Genomic DNA, 20344 nt, shown 5'->3' with positions numbered 1-20344 from the left:
GAGCCCTGGTCTGCATTCCAAGGGGGAGGTGGCCACTGTCCGTGCAGGTGGTGCCCCGAGGGGCCTTGGAGACAAGCGTTCTCCTGGGGTCCCTGCCATCCCGTGAGTGTGGCTCCCTGAGCACGTTCCCTGCTCCAGCTGTGGCCTCGGGAGACCCCAGCAAGGCCCCTCGCTGGGACCCTCAAAGTAGCAAGGGCTCATTAGGGGTATTTCCCCAGGGCTTGAAGCAGCCCTGGACGGCAGCCCCTTCCCTCTTTGCGGATGTGCCCCTCCGCCCCGCCCACGGGATGTGCGGCTGGCAGATGTGGAGCATCGGGGGCCTGCCTTGGCGCTCTGCCTCACTGGGGTGAAGCGTGTAACCTAGAGACACTTATTCGATCACAGAGAAGTTCTGGACACAGGCATCTGTGTGAGCCAAAAAGCCCCGAGGAATGCAGGTACGGTGCCTGGAAAGGGTCTTTAGGTGGAGTCACAGGTGCAGGGTAGGACTTATTTGTGCCTCAGTTTCCCCATCTGTGAAATGGAGGTAATAATAATAGTTCCTCATAGTTTTTTGGGAAGATTCAGTGAGGTAATTCATGTAAAAAGCTCAGAGCCATATTTAGCACATGCTAAGTGGTCAAGGAACACTAGCTGTTATATTATTAAGTACGTATTGTTATTATCCCTCTTTTACCGATGGGGCCCAGAGAAGAGAAGTAACTTGTCCAAGGGCATAGGTTTAGGAAGCGCTGAAGCCCAGGACTTGAACCCAGGTCTTCTGACCCCAGAGCGCAGGTCTCAGCATCAAGCTGGACGACAAGTTCTTTCTGTAAGTCCTGGGGAGCCACTTGGGACTGCAAGTGACAGCAGAAGGCAGTTCCCACAACCTTGTGTGGATTGGAGTAGGTTCAAGGCTGCAGCTCTCGTGAGCTAAGAGGGGAGTTCAGCTGAGGGTGGAGGGGAGCTCGGGAGCTTACGTCCCCACCATCTCAGAGCAGGGCAGTTCTGAGCGGGGACAAGGCCCAGGTGGGTGGAGCAGACATAGAAGTAGGTGAAAGTCGTCTGAGAGGGAAGGGAGTCTCAAGGAGGTGAGAGGCTGAGGGTTACGGCGTGGAGGGTGGAGTTCCCAGGTGACCACAGGCCGGGGTACAGGTGTGAACTAGGGAGGGGGCACTGAGCCAGGCACCAAGACGTCAGGACATGGGCCTTGGCCCGGAGCTGGCAGAGATGAGGGTGAAAGGAAAGAGGCAGCTGTTTAAAGGCAGAGCAGGTATCAACCCAGGAGGCCTGCAAGCAGGGAGAGAGGTGACAAAACAGGAGCTTTGGAGGTGGTTTCTTCCTCTTCTGCAGGACAGGACGCTGTGGAGAGATGGTGTGACCCCTGGGAATACATAGGGCCATGCTGAGGGCCAGGCCATACAGCCTGGGGCTCATTACCCTACTTCTCACAATAACCGTAACGGTGATTGTTATTATAATACAGTGGCAGTGATGCCTCCTCTTCGGATCTTCACTGAGAATGAAGAGCTTTTCCGTCCACAATCCTACATAATCAGGGTGACAGCATCTAAAACAGTGGTTCTCAAAACCTTTTGGTCTGAGACCCCTCTAACCTCATAAAAATGATTGAAGACCCCTAAGAGTTTTTATTTCTATAAGTTATATCTATCCATAATTACCACGTGAGAAAGTAACACTGAGAAAAACTTAAAACATCTATCTTTTAATTCATTTAAAAATAACAATAGACCATTATATGTTAACATAGATAGCACTTATCATGAAAAATAGTTGTTTTGCAAAATATTTAGCGACAAGAGTGACCAGGTTTCACATTTTTGCGAACAGTGTTAACTTCCGGCTTCATAGGGGACGCCTGGATTCTTCTCGGGTTCCGTCTGTTGAAAATGCTGTTTTGGTCAAGTTTAGTGAAAATCCAGGCTCACACAGATAACGTAGTTGGGAAGGGGAGGCAGAACCCTGGGGCTTCTCAGAGCAGACTTGGGGAACCACTGTTCTAGAAGGGGCCTAGGAACCCCCGTCTTATAGCTGGAGAAACTGAGTCCCAGGCAGAGGACCAGGACTCCCAACTCTTTCTGGGGTCTGTTCAGCCGGGGGGTCCCTAAGGGAAGACTGTTCCTCCCGTCCTGCGCTGCTCCCAGAATAGCCAGCACTGAGCCGGCAGGTTTGCCTGGGGCCTGGGGAGGAAGTGCGGCTGGGCGGCCCAGGGGAACAGGGGAGATAAGCCGCTTGGGCTTGGACCTCGGACAGAAGGGCGGCTACTTGATGTAACCCTCACAGCGCCAGCCTGAGAAACGCGATAGCACGGGCCCAGCCCCCACACGCCAGGGAGGAACCCTGTTCCCAGAAGTCTGTCCCTGGACACTGCCGTCAACCGCGGAGTTCATTTCCTGGTTAAACAAACATCTATATTAAATGGCCCAGCTGGGCAACGCCCAGGAGCAGCTTCTGAGGAGAGCCCCAGGCACATGGCCCTCCAGGCCTTCTTCTCTGGCTGGCGAAGACCCACCCGTCATCAGCAGAGTCACTAAAGCGGGACGGCCTGTGCATCCTGCCCAGAGTCTGCCCGTCTGGCTGGAGGGCCTGGGAGGGACGTGCGGAGTGGCCCGTGCACAGAAGTCCCTCCCGACAGCTTCAAGATTGTGACAGTGGTAATGAGGACAACTCCAGAAGTTCGGAGGGGTGGGGCGGGGACACTGCATCCATCGTCTCATCATCTGGTCCTTGCAGTGGGGGAACACTGACCCCATCTTCCCGATGAGAAGACAGGCGTCGGAGGAGGGCTTGCACTCGGTCAGATAGGTGCTCGTGGCCTGGCTGGGGTGTGGATCCGGGCGTCCTCGCTTCCGGCACCGCTCCCGTTGCTGTGTGCCGTGGTGGGTGCTGCTCTGCGGGCTGGGAATCAGAAAGGGCTGTGGCGGGAGGACTAGCCTGGGCGCCCTGGAGTGCTGGACTCCTGCTGCCTCCTTCACAGTGAAGGTGAAGAGCAGTAGGTGTCTCCCAGCTTGAAAGCCCACCTCCTCCAATGAGCAGAGACACGATTTACTGAGCACTTGCCGAGTGCCAGGCACGCTGCCAGGTGCTTCAAGGTTGGAGCTGACGACCTGGCTTTGAATCTTGGCTCTGCCACTTACTAGCAGTGACTCTGGGCAAAGGGTAGAACTTACTTGTTGCTCAGTTTCCTCGTCTGTAAAATGGAGATCATAATAATAGCATCTACCTCCTAGGTTGTTGGGAAGATTCAGTGAGATAATACATGTGAAAATCCTAGAGCCATACTTAGCACAAACTAAGTGTTCAATAAATGCTAGCTCGTATATTATTAGGTAGGTATTATTATTATTATCATCATCATCCATGTTTTACAGAGGAAGCTCAGAAGAGAAGTAACTTGTCCAAGGGCATAAGCGTAGGAAGGGGTGGAGCCCAGGACTTGAACCCAGGCCTTCCGACCCCAGAGCACAGGTCTCAGCATCAAGCTGGATGACAAACGAGAGTTGACTCACAGGCCCCGGAAGATTGGACGTCATCTTGATTCTTGTCTTCATCTTACAGGGCCAATCTCCTGACCCCGGTCCTTTCTCTACAAAGTAATTCTCTTTACGGGAGCTTGACCACAGGGTTTTCTTAACTGTTGAGGCCTGTCCTGGCAGAATACGTTTCCATTTTGAGGGTTTTGTTTACGAAGTCTTTTTGCGTGTGGGACTCTGCAGGAGCCCCTGCTTGGGAAGTGAGCTGCTCTTGCCTACAGAGCCCCACGCTAGCCCTGTGGATGCACAAGGCAGACCGGGAGTCGTGATGCGGTACCCATGGGAGGGCGAGAGGCCAGGTGAGGCTGGAGGCCTCTGCAGGCCTCACAAGTTTCCTTCCTGCTCTGTGGATGGTGTAACAGCATCACCCACCATAGAGGTGGCAGTGAGAGGCAGGAGGAAGACTGACCGTAGGCCCAAGTTTTGCTGAATTTGGGTGGCCTGGGAGAGACTGAAATCTCCAAAACACTGTGCTCTTAGCCAAGAAGCTATTAGGGACACACCAGCTAGGGAAGGGAACTTGTTTATTGAACACCTACTATGTGCTGGGCACTGTATCTCAATTCCATCCGTTTATTCAAACGTTTCTTGAACATCTCCCGTGTACAAGGGTAACATTAGGTCGTGTGACTGCTATAAAGAAAAGTACAGCAAGAAACAGGGTTCGAGCAGAGGTTCTCACTCGAGGTGAGCTCTTGCCCCCCAGGGGACATTTGGCAATGTCTGGAGACACATTCAGTTGTCACAACTTGGAGTGGGGCTACAGCTGTCATCCAGCAGGTAGAGGCCATAGATGCTGTTAACAGTCGTGCAGCACGTGGGACAGCCCTTGCAGCGAAAGCCGTGTGGCCCAAAATGTCAGTGGTGCCAAGGCTGAGAACCCCGGAGTAAGACTGACTCTGGGAGTTCTCTGGGTCGGGTGGTCATGGATGGCCACATTGAGGATGTGACTTTTGAGCAGAGACCTGAAAAAGTCAGAAAGTAAGAATGAGAAGAAGGGGCTTCCCTGCTGGCGCAGTGGTTGAGAGTCCGCCTGCGGATGCAGGGGACGTGGGTTCGTGCCCTGGTCCGGGAAGATCCCACATGCCGCGGAGCGGCTGGGCCCGTGAGCCGTGGCCGCTGAGCCTGCGAGTCCGGAGCCTGTGCTCCGCAACGGGAGAGGCCACGGCAGTGAGAGGCCCGCGTACCGCAAAAAAAAAAAACAAAACAAAAACAAAGAATGAGAAGAAGATCTGGGCAAGAGCATCACAGGCAGAGGGAACAGCAAATGCAAAGCCCGAGTTAAGAGTGCATCATCCCAAACAGCGGTGTGTGAGACCGGGTTGGTCATTCTCCATGTATTTCAGGTGAAAAAGCTGAGGCTCAGAGGTCATGGTTTGCCAGCCGTGCCACAATTACACGATGCTGGAGCCAGGATTGGTACTTAGGTGTGCTTGATTCCACGGTCCATTTGCTTTCCTCTGCCTCAACTGCTATCAGAGGAGTGGCTCAGCCTCTACTCTGCAGTTGAGGCCTTTCCTTGCTTGAGCCTGTAGACTATTTGTTCTTATTCCATCCCTGGGCACCTGGTTCTGTTCCTCAGGGTACAGAAAGCACAAGCATAATGATAGCGGTTAGCTGTGTAGTGTTTACTGTGTGCCAGACACTGTTCCAAGTGTGAGATGCAGATATGGATACAGATACAGAGAGGTCTCTATCTGTATATATACACACTCATTTAATCTTCACAATATGCGTGTGTGTGAGATACCATTATACTGCTGTGCCCATTTTACAGGTAAGGAAATTGAGGTACAGAAAGGTTAAGTGACTTGTTTAGTACAAGGGAGAAGCAGGATTTGAGCCCAGACTGCCTGGTTCCGGAGTCCGTGCTCTTAGCCACAGCCCCGTGCAGCTGCTCCCTCGACAGGCAGTGCGTTTCTGGCCACTGGAGTAGATCATCGCATTTCAAGTTTAATAACACACAGGTTCAGCAGAGAACGGCCTTCAGAGGTCACTCTACTCACACCTGGGAAGCTAAGGCCCGACCTCGGAAAGTGACTTCTGCAGGGTTGCATGGGAAGGTGGCAGGAGACCAGAAACCAGGAGCCGTGCGTCCCGTCAGTGCCCTCTTCTCCGCGGCGGCCACCCCGTCCAGCCTCACCTGCACAGGCCCAGTATCTTTCCCCATCTGTCCTCTCACTGCCCCATAGTGTCTCTGCTCTTCCGGATACACCGCGGTGTGTCTGATATCCGGCAGGTTTGGGGCCACAAGGGTTGCTCGTGGCAGAAGGCCCGGGCCTCTGCCTCGGCCCCCACTCATCCTTCCTGTTTATAGACAAAATCTCAGTTATTGTCGAATCTCACAGGTGCGGAGGCTGGGGTTCAGATGGGTTAAATGGCTCACCTTCTGAGGTTAGCCAGGAGAGTCAGTGCTTCCCAAGTGGTATGAACATTCATTCATTCACTCATTCATTCTTTCAGTAACAAAAGAGGACCAACCCCAGGCTGGGCACTGTCCTGCAGAGGTGCACTTCCCGGTGCCTGCCTGCAGGGGGAGATGTAATCGGTGTCCTGAGAGGGGGCTGCCCAGAAAGGACACCTAATCCAGCTGTTCAGGGAGGGGATCAGGAGTGCTCCTCGGAGGAAGTGATAGACATCATGGCTAAGTCTCCAAGGATAACTGGGAGGTGGCCAGGCAGAGAAAGGAAGAGTACACTGAGGTGACAGCATGTAAAAAAGCAAGAAGAGAGAGCTCGCTTGGCACAGAGAACCGCAGGTTGTTCAAAACCTGCCGGGCTGTGGGCAGAGTCTGCGTGGGTGTGAGGGCGGCCGAGCATGCAGGCCGCAGCAGGCACTGGGCTGAGCACTCGATGCTGTTAATGTCCACATTACAGATGAGGCAGCCGGGGTGCGGCGAGGCTGAAGATCACACAGGTAGTGAGTGCCGGGGTGGCCTGAGAAGCCTGTGGAATTCACCTCCGGCAGCGTGACGGTCCTTCTATAAACCTGACTGATGCTTGTGGAGCTGGGATTCCCCTTCTGCTGCCCCCATGGGTACCGTCCCTCCTGATGGCTCTGTTTCCTCCCACAGGTGGACGGACAGTCCAGAGCCCACGTCATAGCACAGGAACTGCTGTCTTCAGAGAAAGCGTGAGTCCCCAAGCAGCTGCCTGTGGCCTTGAGCTTGTTAACAGAACATCACCCCTGCCCGGCTTCTACAGAATGAGAATTAATGCACACTCAAACCTCTTTCCCCCTGCAGATACGTGGAGATGCTCCAGCACCTACATCTGGTGAGTTAATCACTTTAATTGTCCAAAACGAATCGCCCTTTTACAAGGCTGTGATATAAGGGGCAGAAAAGCAATGAGGAGGCAGAGGTGCTTTCCACAAGCAGAGGCATCTGTTCACCGAAACTTTTCAGGGAAGTCTGTCTCCTGCTTCGTGTGCTTCAGGGGGCGAAGAGCACACTCTTTCCATGGAGCTACCCTCTGCCTCGGTGGAGGGTACATAGGGGACGTGCTGAGGTTTCTGGAAGGATGTTTGCGGTCTCCTCGACCCTCTCATTGAAGAAGACAGGAGGAGGACAGATGTAGTTCTGGGTCGTAGCTGTGTGTGTGCAAGTTCAGGTGTGTGGGGTGGGGACATGCATGTGCGTGTGTGTGTGTACAGGTGTGTGCGCTCATTGTATGTTTAGGTCTGTGTGGAGAAGGTGATGTGTTTGCACAAGGACCAGGCAGCTGGGGTATCAAGAGGCTTTCTCAGTCACCTTGGTACTGGGACAGTAACACCTGAGCCGGTGGGGTCAGGGGAATCCTCTGGATTTTCAGAGGAAAAGAGGCCAGACTGGGGACTGCCTGGATTTCTGGCACTGCCACCCTTCACAACCTGCCAGACTGCCTGGAAGGTCTCCCTGTGCAGTCAGTTCAATTCAGTTCAGTGAATGTCTTTTGGACACTTGCTGTGTGACAAGAGCTGGGGATGGAAAGTCGGATCAGACAGGTCCCTTCTGCAGGGGCAATCTGGCCAGCGAAGGAGACAGATTGGTGAATGAGTAATTATCCAGAGCAAAAGGGAGTGACTGACAACCTCAGGGAATCTAGGCAGGCTTCCCGGAGGGGGTGACTTTGGGGCTGAGTCATAAGGAAGGGCAAGGGAAGAGGGTGCAGCAAAGATGTGGGAAGTGAGGGCATCTGTCCCATAAAGGCCCTCGTGACCGCTCCCTGCTCGGCTGGGCTCTCTAAGCCATCTGCAGTCTCCTCGTAGGCTGGCACCTGGTCCCGTGCTGCTTTGATTCGTCTTTGTGTCTTTCCAAGAATGTCAGAGCTGGGAATGTCCATCCTGAGCGTTTTGTCGGTGGTGATGCAAAGGCCAGTGCCCCTCGGTGGCTGAGCCAGGAGGAAGCCCCAGGTCTCCTGACTCCTGCGCTGCCGTCCTGTGTTAGTCACGTGTCCCCTCCGCCTTTGGAGCTCTTCGGGGCAGGGGCCTTCCTGCCGGCAGCGGAGCACCAGCACCAAGCCAGGTCTTTGGTCGAATCCTGCTGAGGTCCCTCTCGGTGACATCACCCTGGTGTCATGTTGCCATGTGAACAGAGGCACCCAGGTCCCCGGGAGAGGGGGGATAGAGCACTGCTCTGGCCCTGCACTCCCAGCCCCTCGTTTTTGCCCTTCAGGCTGAGAACTTCGTGTGGGTGATTAAACCCAAAAGCCGTCAGGTGTGAAGCGCAGCGGGCCCCAGCACGGCAGGAAGCATCACTCTCCCTTTTGTAATGCTTCTCCCTTGCTTCTGAGCTGGCAGCTTGACAGAGGGGCTGCGCCTTTTTGTTTTATGACTTTGTTAAGAGGGTTCTAACTGGGAAACCTCCATCTCTGTTTGCACTGCTTCCTGCCAGTTGGAAAGATGCTGAAGCCGCTGGTAATCCATAATAATATCCTGAGGAGGGGAAAAAAAGAGCACATAAAAAAAAAAATCACAATTCAGAAGCTAGTTGTGGGAAATTGTGGCCTGGAGCTACATTGTGATGTTAGTGCTTATGGGGATAGAAGTGGCAGAAATGCCTCAATGTGACTCCATGTCCTAGCCAGGGACACTAGTCCAAAGGAGAGCACAGACTTTGGGACGTTCTCCACCACTCCCCTCCCTGGGTCTGTGTCTGATTGCTAAGGTTGGCAGGTACTCTCAGAATTTCTCTGTGGAGATCCGCTGCTTTTGAAATTCCAAGGCTGCCCGGTGGTGGGAAGGGCCCAACTGTGCATTTCAAACCTCCCCAGCTAGAACAGTCCTCGACTCCATCGTGCTTTTGTTGAGAGGGCGACAGGGATAGCCTCTGGCCTTCTGTGTTAGGGATTCAACTTTGTGTTTGTCGAATGGTAGATAGCGCTACCTCAGGGATTCATAAAATTTCTGGTCATTCAGAAGTGCATTCTCATGGTCAAGATCTTGTTTTTCTACAGCCTATTAACTAAGAATGGATTTTACATATTTTAAACAGTTGTGAAAAAAAAGGCAAAGAAGAGTATATGACTGAGACCATATGTGGCTCACAAAGCCTGAAATACTTATCACGTCTTTACAGGAAACTTTGCTGACTTCTGGTTTAAAGACTTGCTCTATCCTTCCTTGAACCCAGTCATAAATGTATTCATCCACCTGCCCACCTGTGTGTATGATCAATTTCTCATCCACTCATCTAGCCAGGCTTTCACCCACTCATCTGTCCTTCCATCTGTCCATGCACCTAATGATGTGTCCATCCAGCCAGCCATTCATTCATCAAACTCCCTGTCCACCCATTCATCCATTTGTCCGTTCATCCGTTCATCCATCCATCCATCCATCCATCCATCCATCTGTCTGACTTACCCGTTCCTTCTGGACAGAACATCACAGGATGTTTACAACACCGTAGACACTGAGATAGGCCTTGGATCCCCAAAGAGGGAAAAGGCCCCCAACCTGCCCTTGAGTAGGTCTCCTTTTTCTGTTGAGGGAAAGGTTGGAGGTGGGGAGGAGAACTATATATGTGAACAGTTGTGCTACTCTGTGCTAAGTATAATTTGTGCAAAAGTCTGCACGAGCATGGGGGGCAGAGAGGCTTATTCCCCTTTGGGGTATCCAGGAAAGTTGGCAGAAGAGGTGCCACTGACATGGACTTTGAGGGAGCCACCAGGCCAAGGTGGTAGAGGAGGCAGGTCGTCAGCATAAGAACACTCACAGGCCTAAAGGAACGTGATATGTGTGGAGAACAGGGCACCATCACACGTCGTTAGAACATGGATACGTTTGGAAAGGCAGGTTTCCATGTGGGTCAAGTGATGGGTCCAAAACCAAGGTTAGGACCAAACTGAGATGTACCTAAAATGCCAAGCTAGAAGGCTCCTGCTTTTCCGCATATAATGAGTCATTGGAGATTTTAAACTGGTGTGGCCCTTAGACACCTTTAATTCTCTTGTTTTGTCATCTAAAACAAATCCCTCTCCTACTGTAACCAAAAGTGCGGTCTGGCTGCTCGCCACTCAAAAGCCAATAAAGAGGCCGCGTTGGTGGACAGTTTGCTTTATTTTGGATGGTGGCAACTGGGGTGGGCAGTGGCACAGTGCGGACGACTATCCAAAGGCCGACTCCCCACCACTGACAGTTGGGGGCAAGAGCTTTTATAGACACAGGGAGGGGGCTACACGCAGAAACAGCACAGTCAGCTCTGACAGTCATCTTGAAATTGGTCTTCAGCGGTCTGACCAGCAGCATCTTGATTGTATTAGGTACAGTTAATCTTCAGTTCCAGGTTCGGTTTGTTTCCATCTCTTTGAGGCCAGTTTTTGGAATTGTGGCAGCTTATGTCATGGCTACAGTCTGGTCATGATGTAGTTCACTTCTTCCACCTGGTGGGCGTTTTAGTATCTATAAGACAGCTCACAGGATATGGCTCAGGATATTATCTATAGCCCTTAAGGAGCTAAAGGAACTAAAGGTCCTTGACTATGTTTAATGACTAAACTATTATTATTTGGTCTCCTTTGACTGTTTTCATTTGTTTCTGCATTTTCTCAGTTCTCTGATTAAACTTATTCTTTGGCCAAAATTTTTCCACAGACAAAAGGCAGACTGAGGACGTGGGGTAGGGGGTGGGCAAGGACCATAGGGTCCTGCTCCGTGTCACTAGCAGTTGCAGAAAATTCCTACCATGGGTCCCTCCTTTGGGCCGAAGCATTGTAGGCCTGTGCATAAGCCAGTCTGCTGACTGGGAGAGGTGACTGTGGAAGCTGTCACCATCTGAGACCCCAGGAGGAGGTTCCTCACCCAAGAGGCCCTATGCGGTCTGATCCTCATCCACGTCTGCGACCTTTCCTCTGACCACTTTCTCCTTCCTGCACCCCAGCCTCACTGGCCTTCTTGTTGTCCTTCAGGTGCTACAAACGCAGTCACATTGCATGGGTTTTGCACTTGTCCCTTCCTCCACTGGCATGTCCTGCCCCTGCTCTTCTCACAGCCAAGTTCTTCCTTCTCATTCTGGTCTCAGTTCAAGTGTCACCTTCTCAAAGGTGGTGCCCAAAACTTAGTGGCATAAAACAACCATGTTATGATGTTCACAGATTTTCCGGGCCAGGAATTCGGACAGGGCAAGGTGGGGAGAGTGTGTCTGTCCTCCATGATGTCTGGAGAAGACTAAAATCAAGGAGTGACTTGATGACCAGGGGCTGGAATCAACCAGAGGTGCCTTCACACCAGCTGCTGCTGCTCGGTGCTGGCTATTGTCTGGGACCCCCGCTGGGCTGGCGGCCAGAACACTTACTGGTAGTCTCTCTGCCTGGGCAGGTTTTGGCTTCCTCACAGCGTGGTGGTTAGATTCCAAGAATGAGTGTGCCAAGAGGGAGCCAGGAGGAAGTACGTGACATTTCTATGATGTAGCCTTGGACAAAGCCAGGTCATAAAAGTAGCACCACTACTACCACACTCTGTTAGCTGAGACAGTCACAAAAGTCCACCTTCGCTCAAGGGGAGGGAACATAGTCTTCACCATTCAGTGGGAGGAGTATCATGAATACAGGATGGCTGCTGTATTCTAGCCATCACATCTGTGTCCCAGGCAGGAAGAAGGAAATGGGGGGAATCAAAAGGTTATGCTCCTGGCTGAGTTAGTCTACTTGAGACCAATTTCCTGAAAGCCTCGCTGGACAACTTCTGCTTTCATCTCATTTGGCACTCCTAGTTGCAAGGGAAACTGGGTCAACTGGGAGTCATTTGGTCAAAGTTGGGTTCAAGTCAGCAGCTGTATTTCTTGTGTGTTTATTCTGGGGCCCAGTCTGAAGGTACAGCAGGTTCCTCGGGGGAGGCTATTCCCAGGGTGATGGTAGGAGAGCAAGTAGAAACACCAGAGGGCTCCTAAAATTCACGCTCACAACTGGCGCATCGTCGCTTCTTCCCACGTGGCTTTGGACAGAGCAAGTGTCATGGCCAGGCCCAGAGGCAAGGGACAGGGATGTGCTCTCCCCTGCGATGAGGCCGTGACAAGGGTGGGATGCAGAGAGGGCAAGGAACCGCAGCTCTCCTGTCTTCTGTGCTCCCTCCTGCTTCATTTTCTTTTCTTTACTGCACCTTTTACTATCTGAAATGATCGAATTTATGTTTGTTTACTTGTTATGTTGTGTTTTTATTTTCATTCAGTTTCACATACTTTGTAATTCCCTTTGTGCTTTCTTCTTTGACCCATGGGTTATTTAAAATTATTTAGTGTCCACATATTTGTGAATTTCCCCCGTTTCCTTCTGCTTCTGATTTCTAATTCCGTTGTGGTTGGAGAATGTGCTTTGTGTGGTTTCAGCCCTTTTAAATTTATTGAGACTTGTTTTATGGCCTGACATATAGTATATCCTGGAGAATGTTCCGTGTGTACTTGAAAAGGATGTGTGTGGGGGTGTTCTGTAGATGTCACTGAGGTCAGGGTGATGGTAGCGCTCTTCAAGTCTGCTGCCCCCTGTGATTCTCTGTCTCGTCTTCCATCCCTCCCGGAGAGTGGGATGTTGAAGTCTCCACCTGTGGGTGTTGAGTCCTCCATGTCTCCCTTCAGTTCTGTCTGCTTCGCTTCGTGCATTTCAGGGCTTTTAGGTGCTTGCTTATTGTCTGCCTCTCTCACTAGACTTGGAGCTGCTTGAGGGCAAAGCGCTTGTCAGATCTCATCCCCAGTGGTTTGTGATGCCTGGGATGCTGTCGGTGCTCAGTAAATGCCTGATGAATAAATGATGGCGGGGTCAGTTCTTCCAAACAGTCTTACCATTTCTTCAATCAAAATTATTTCCTGAGTAACCTCCTGTGGGGTGGGTACGGGGGACTTATGGAGGAATGACAAGCGGGAGGGCCCTGCCCTCCAGGAACTGACAGTCCAGGAGGGAAGTGTGCATGAAGGAAACAGTATTAATACAGTGGTGGGGGGCACCCAAAGACTGCAGGGGCTCAGGGGAGGTACCCGCCCCAGGCCTCTGGGGGTCCAAGAAGGATTCCCAGAGGAAACGTGTCTAAGCTGAGACTTGAAGGATGGGGATAAGTTAGCTGGGTGGGGAGCAGTGAGGAAGGCTTGCACCTGGCAAAGGGATCAGCATGTACAAAGGCCCAGAGGCCAGCTGGAGAATGGTGTGATTGGGAACGGAAAGAAGTTCAGCCTGGCTGTAGCGTTGTGAGTAAGAGAGCGGTGAGCGCTGAGGCCAGCACAGCCGTGGCAGAGCCCGGAGAGCCCGCGAGGCATGCTTGGGGTTTGGGTTTGATCCGCTGAAGGTCCGTGGGAGGCCGTTGGGTGATTCTAGCAAGAGTGAGAGTGGGCTGCGGTGCTGCAGGCAGATTTGAGGACTGTGTGCCTGGGACTGATGGGCCGTCGAGTGTGGGAGGGGGAGGGCAGGCTCCAGGCTGACCCCAGATTTCTGGCTTGCTGACTTGCTGACTCGCTAAGACAGCAAGTGCTGGAGGGGGTCAGGCTAGGCTTGGGGGCAGATGATGGGTTAAGTCGAGGGAGGGGGTCTTGGGGAAGGACGTGCTAGTGGTCAGCTGGGTGCGGGATGTGCACCAGAAGCGGTCAAGCGTAGAGAAGTTAACTGAAGCTCCAGGAGAGGCTCAGATTTCCCCGAGGGAGGGTGCAGTGTCAGGAGAGGGCTCTCAGGGACCCTGGGAGGAAGGAGGTGCCCTGGAGTGGGGGAGCCTGCCAACCGGCAGGCTTTTATGAAGGGGCGAAAGGACTTTGGGAGGGGTATTAGGCAGACACGGTACAGAAGGGCAGGGAGAGGCTCATGGATCCTTCCTGTGCCCCTCCCACTGACAGCACCGCCTGCTCTTCTCAGCGGTGGTAACCGCTGGAAAGGATGTCAGGGGCGTAAGGAGCACCCCAGGACACAGCCCGACTTCTCAGACTGCTCGGAGAAAGAGGAGAGTCATTCAGAAGCCCTTCCTTATCAGCACGTAGGAGTTTAATTTGGCTGCGGCCTCGGTGCTGACATGACTGGGGCAAACAGAGGATCTAGAGGGACTTTTCGGCAACTTTCTGAGTTTATTTACCTAAATTGGTGTGCTGTCAGTTTGGCCCCCCAGTCCCCTCTTTTCTCACCCAGCCATAGAGCATTTGTTGAGCTCCTATGTGTGCTTAGCAGTTTACATACGTTAGCTCATTTAGTTGCATATAGTTTGTGCTCAGTAAATATTTCTCACATGGTTGGATGGGTCCAGAACTGAGTCCCAGAGAAGGTGAGTGACTTACCCAAAGTCACACAGCCAGTGAGAAGTGGAGCCAGGGCTGTTTGACTCCAGAGCCCTGAGAAGGGGGAGGAGACAAATAACTGTGGAACAGTCCAGTAAGGTGGCAAGGAGCCCGAGGAGGGAGGAGTCAGTGTGAGCCGGAGGAATGAAGTCAAGGAAGGCTTCCTGGAAGAGGAGGTGTTGAGATGGACATGGATGGACAGGAAGTAGAAACAGGCCTTTTGGCAGGTAGGAGCCACAGAAACAAGTGCACAGATGGGAGGGCTTGGGGAGTGTAGGGTGTACAGGAAGAGTCTGGAGAGCTGGTCTTCAGGCAGGGCCTGAATGCCAGGATGTGTCGTGTTTCAAAAAGGAGACATAGGAATTTGGGAGCCCTGAGGACTCGAGCAGGGCAGATGTAGTGAGGGAGTTGTAGGGAAGGTTGGTCTGGTGGGTTTGGTGGGAGGGGGCGATGCTGGAGGACCACAAGTTTAACCCAGACTAAGCCCCCAGACGGCCTCATGCTGGGGAAGTTGATGTATAGCCAGGAAGATTTTCTGTTTTTCAGGGGCAGGAACGAGGCTGTCTCTTACTTATTTTTGCAGCCCCTGCCCACTAAGAAATAATTTTTAATCAAGTTGGCGGGGGTTGGGGGGGTTCTGTTTCTCAGTCTTTGCTGGCAGAGAGAGCACATTGATCTTTGGGAGAAGCAGAGAGAAGCAGATTTTAGTTGCGTGTGAGAAAATGTGCTCGCTTTCCCCCTGAAGTGCCAGGGGCGTTGGTGAGCTCCCCATTTTGGGAGGTACGAATTTGGTAGCTGTTGGGGGCATCTCAGTAGAGGAGTTTCCTGTGCTAGGCGTGTGGCTCTTCCCTCTGTATTTTCATTCAGTTCAGGAAAAGAAATTGCTGTGTGACCTTGGAAAGTCTCTTTCTCCTTGATGCCTCACCCTGAGATGGCTGATGGGACTCAGACATTTTTAGCCATGGAAGCTTGTTTTCAAAGGAATTTCATTCAGAATGCCAGTATGAAGAGTGGATGAAAGTGGAGGCACTTTTGTTCAGAGGCAGGTGGAGGCCAAAGTCGGCTCTGACTCCACCTTCCTTGGCCCTGGGTCTCCACGGAGTACAGTGTGAGAAAGACTCATCTACATCAGTGGTTCTCAAAGTGTGGTCCCCGAACCAGCAGCATCAGCATCACCTGGGAACTTGTGGGAAATTCATAGTCTTAGATCCCACCTCAGAACCTCAGATCTGCTAAGTCAGAAACTCTGGGGGTGGGGCCTGGCCATCTGTGTTTTCAGAACCCTCCAGGCAGTGCTAACATTTGAGACACACAGATGGGTAATCCTGTAAGTTCCCTCAGCACAGGCCTGGCAGCTTTAAAAAAGTATGGATGCTTGGGTTCCACCCTTAGAGATTTGTGTTTAATTGGTCTGGAGTGCAGCCTGGTCATGGAAACCAATGGAAACGCTCCCCAGTTTATTGGAATTTGCACCTGAAATGGAGAACCTAGTGGGAAAGTAGCAAACATTTTGCTTTGTTCAGCACAGTTGTGAACAAAGCCGGGTCAATCCAAGGGTGAAACAAAAATGGGTAGACACAACCTGCTCTCTGCTTAATTGGAGGGAAGATAATAGAAACATGCAGAGCAGGTAAATAGCCTGACAATGCAAAACCTTGTAAAGCCATTACTTTTCGGGCTGGGATACAGGTTACACCGCCCCGGGTATGCAGTAGGTGCCTGGGGCATAGTTGAGGCCACGGGATAAACACGGCACATTTATTAAGAGCCTCCACTTTGCTCTAGATGTGAAATTTTAAATTAATTAAATTGGGTATATTTTGGAGAATAATGTAAAATACGCATTCATTTTTAAGCTAAAATATGAGACTTCAGAGACATTCTGAGATCGGGGTGGCTCCCTTCAGGCTGTGACCCCGGATTTCTGGAGGCCCTAGGACACTTGAGAGTCCCTTAGACTGATTGCTGAAGTAACCCAGGAAGGCCTCATGATGGAGGTGGCGTTTGAAAGCAGCTTTGTATAACCGAAACTAACACAGTATTGTGAAGGAATTATACTCCAATAAAGGTCTATTAAAGAAAGAAAGAAAGATGAGCAAGATATGGATCAGATGCTGGAGGCACAGAATAAACACACAGAGGCTGGGAAAGAGGATTCTTATAAAGCAGCAGTTCTCAAAGTGTGGCCCCGGGACCAGCAGCAGCAGCGACATCAGGGAACGTGGAAGAAATGTTAAACTATCCAACCCCTCGCCCGACCTGCTGAATGGAAACTCTGGGGCTGGGGTCCAGCAAGCTGGGTTTGAATAAGCCGGGCAGGAGATTTGGACGCACACTCTGCTTGGAGCCCCACTGGTGTAAAGGAATGAGCGTCAGCTGCAGAGACCAGCGCGGCCAGCTCCTGAAGGGCCGTCAGCGACCGGCCAAGCAGACTAACTTGGCTGTGAGGGCAGGAGAGGCCGCGAGGGGTTTGGAGGAGCGTGAAAGCAGTGGGGAGCTCTTGCGTGTCCTCACTCCCCCAGGGGCCTCAGAGAACTGTTTTGCTTTTTTAAAAACTGTCTTGTAACTTACCTACAGGTAAGTGCACACATCTCAAGGGTGGGGGTCAAATTTTTAATACATGCCTGTGTGCACACTTGTAACCACCACCCAGGTAGACCATCCCCATCGTCCCAGAAGGTACCTTGTGCCCTGCCCTAGTCGACGTCATCCCCCCAGAGGGTACCACGATTTTACTTTCCATCACATTCAGTTGGTTTAGCCTGTTCCTGAACCTCATCTGAATGGAATCATGAATTGTGTATTCCTTTTGTCTCTGGCTTTTTTTAGCTCAACGTAATGTGAGATACATACCAGTTTTCCGTGTATCAGTGTTCTTTCGTATGGATCTCCCACAGTTGGTCTATCTATCCTCCTGTTAAAGATCGTTTGGGTTGTTTCCAGTTGAGGCTATTACGAAGCTGCTCTGAATGTTCTAGGGAACTCATTTCTCCTCAGTATTTACCTAGGAGTAGAATTGTCGGGTCATAGGGTGAGCATAGATTTGGCTTTATTAGAAGCTGCCAAATAGGTTTACAGCGTGGTCGAAGCAATATATACCCCGACTCCCGATGTGTAGGACTAGCGCTTTCTCCACGCACTGGCCGCCATACCCGCACTGTCTGTCCTTTCACTCATGGCCATTCTGCTGATCATGTAGTGGTTTCTCATGCGATTTTAATTTGCATTTCCCTGATGATTAATGAAATTGAGTATCTTTCCTCTGTTTACTAGCCATTTGGAAATCCTCTTTTGAAAAATGTCCTAGGCTTACTTTTTTAATTGGGTTGTCTGTCTTTTTCTTTTTGATTTGTAGGAGTTATTTAAGTATCCTGGACACAAGTCCATTTTCAGATATGTGTACTGTGAATAGTCTCCCAGTCTGTGGCTTCCCTATTCAATTTTTTCAACAGCTTAATTCAGATATAAATCTCATAACCATATAATTCATCTGTTTAAAGCATAAAATTCAATACTTTTTAATATATTCAGAGTTATACAGTCATCACCACAGTCAATTTTAGCACGTTCTCATCACCCCAAAGAAACTCCATACCCCTGAGTTATCACCCCCCTCAGCCCTAGGCACCCACCAGTCCAGTTCTGTCTCTATAGATTTGCCTATTCTGGACATCTTATATAGACGGAATCATACAATTTTTGGTCTTTTGACACTGGCTTCTGTCATCTACCATAATGTTTTCAAGGTTCATCCATGTTGTAGTGTGTGTCATTGACTCATTCCTTTTCATGGCTAAGTAAAATTTCATTGAGTGGATATACCATATTTTTGTTTATCCATTCGTCAGTTGATGGACATTTGGGTTCTTTCCACTTTTTGACTGTTATGAAAATGCTGCTGTGAACATCCATGTGCAGACTCCTGCATGAACACGTTTTCCATTCTCTTGGGTATATACTTCGGGGTGTATGCTGGATCATATGGTAACCTTTCTTGAACCTTTTGAGGAACTGCCAGACTGTTTTCCAAAGTTAGCTGCACCATTTTACATTCCCACCATTGTAGTATGATGGTTCCAATTTCTCCACTTCCTTGCAGCACTTGTTGTTATATGTCTTTTTAATTATAACCATCCTGGTGGGTGCAAAATGGTATCTCATTGTGGCTTTGATTTTGCATTTCCCTGACGACTAATGATGTTAGGCATCCTTTCATGTGCTTTTTGGTCATTTGTATATATTGTTTGGAGAAATGTCTTTTCAAATCCTTTGCCCACCTTTCAATAGGTTGTCTTTTTATTGTAATTCTGTATACAAGTCCCTTATCAGATACATGATTTGCAAATATATCCTCCTATTCTGTAGGTTGTCTTTTCACTCTCTTGATAGTATCCTTTGAAGCATAAAAGTTTTAAATTTTGATGAACTCTAATTGATCTATTTTTTCTTTCCTTGCTTGTGCTTTTGGTGTCATAGGTAAGAAAGTTTTGCCTAGCCCCAAATCACAAAGATTTACTCTCATTTTTTAAAGAGTTTTATAGTATTATCTCTTTTTTTTAAAGATTTTTTTGATGTGGACCATTTTTAAAGTCTTTATTGAATTTGTTACAGTACTGCTTGTTTTATGTTTTTTGGTTTTTTGGCCACAAGGCATGTGGGATCTTAGCTCCCCGACCAGGGATCGAACCCACCCCCTTGTACTGGACGGTGAAGTCTTAACAGCTGGACCTCCAGGGAAGTCCCGTATAGTATTAGCTCTTACCTTTAATCTTTGATTTTGAGTTAATTTTTGTGTATGATCTAAAGAAGGAATCCAAATTCATTCTTTTGCATATGGATATTCAAATATCTCAGCACCATTTGTTGAAAAGACTATTTTTCCATGGAATTTTCTTGGCACCCTTGTCAAAAATCAATTGACCGTAAATGTGAGGGTTTATTTCTATTCCTTTAATATAAATGTCTGTCCTTCCATCATTACCACACAGTCTTGATTCTTATAGCCACATAGGAAGTTTTGAAATCAGGAAGTGTGAGTCTTCCAACTTTGTTCTTTTTTTAAGGTTGTTTGGGCTATTGCATCTCCATATGAATTTTAGGGTCAGCTTGTCAATTTCTGTAAAAAAGGCAACTTGGGTCTTGATAGGGGTTGATGTGAATCTGTCTTTCAACTCGGGAGTGCTGACCTGTTAACAATATTAAGTTGTGAACATGCGACATCTTTCCATTTACTTAGGTCTTCTTTAGTTTCTTTCAGTGATGTTTTGTTGTTTTCAGAGTACATGTTCTATGCCTCTTTTGTTAACTTTATTCCTAAGCATTTTATTCTTTCTCATCTTATTTACTTTTAAAATTATTCTTAGCCTTTTATTTTAAAATAATTCAAGGGACTTCCCTGGCGATCCGGTGATTAAGGTTCTGTGTCTTTCCACTGCAAGGGGCACAGGTCCGATCCCTGGTTGGGGAACTAAGATCCCGCATGCCTCATAGTATGGCAAAAAATAAAATGAAATGAAAAGTAAAATTTATAGAAAAGTAACAAGATTAGGAGTAGTACACAGAACAACCAAATTCCATTTTTCCATATTCATCTTCTAACGTGAAGTCCAATTTAACAGTTTTTTTCTGTATGGTTAGTACTTTTTGTATACGGTTTAAAAAGTCTTTGCGTGCCCCACAGAAACATTTTCAGGGTTCCAAAGTATCCTCCGGTGATTGGCCAGGTCAAATGAAGTCATGTGCCCTGGACAGCTCACGGCTTCTGCCAGGGCGCAGTTATAACGTAGGTGGGTCAAGGTTGATGTTGGTGTACGTTTGGACTCATGGGATTCCAGTGCGTCCACTTGACTTCTGGCAGCACCATCAGTGGTTTGACCACTTGCAAGGAGTGGGAAATTCTGGCCACCCACTAACTGTTTAGCCCAGAGAATGGAGATGCCATGTCACCCAGAAAATGCAGTGAGTGGTTTGGAGAAGGGGAAAGGAGCCAGAGGACCAGGCCCCTGAATGTGAGGTCCCTGCATCCACTGCAGGCATGTCCAGAGCAGGGTCCTGGGAACCCCGTGAGCTCCCAGGAGACTCGTCTGGGCTC

At 49.9% G+C, this 20344-nt stretch overlaps 1 protein-coding gene across 8 annotated transcripts in view; it reads left to right on the top strand.

Moving 5' to 3' along the window:
* The window catches only part of FGD5 (FYVE, RhoGEF and PH domain containing 5), a 122172-nt gene that overhangs the window by 65667 nt on the left and 36161 nt on the right, over positions 1–20344 (top strand). For all 8 annotated transcript variants that reach the window (XR_003796583.1, XM_029241995.1, XM_029241994.1 and 5 more), the window contains exons 4-5: positions 6607–6665; positions 6778–6808. Coding sequence is in view for 7 of the 8 variants with exons in the window: in XM_029241995.1 (XP_029097828.1) it covers positions 6607–6665; positions 6778–6808 (90 nt within the window). In the remaining variant the exon portion in view is untranslated. The remainder of the gene's footprint in view (positions 1–6606; positions 6666–6777; positions 6809–20344) is intronic.

Source organism: Monodon monoceros, unplaced genomic scaffold (assembly GCF_005190385.1).
Source record: "Monodon monoceros isolate NGI ecotype Baffin Bay Population unplaced genomic scaffold, NGI_Narwhal_1 Super_Scaffold_3, whole genome shotgun sequence".
Taxonomy (NCBI): domain Eukaryota; kingdom Metazoa; phylum Chordata; class Mammalia; order Artiodactyla; family Monodontidae; genus Monodon; species Monodon monoceros.
This window is presented reverse-complemented; position numbering and strand designations above follow the sequence as displayed.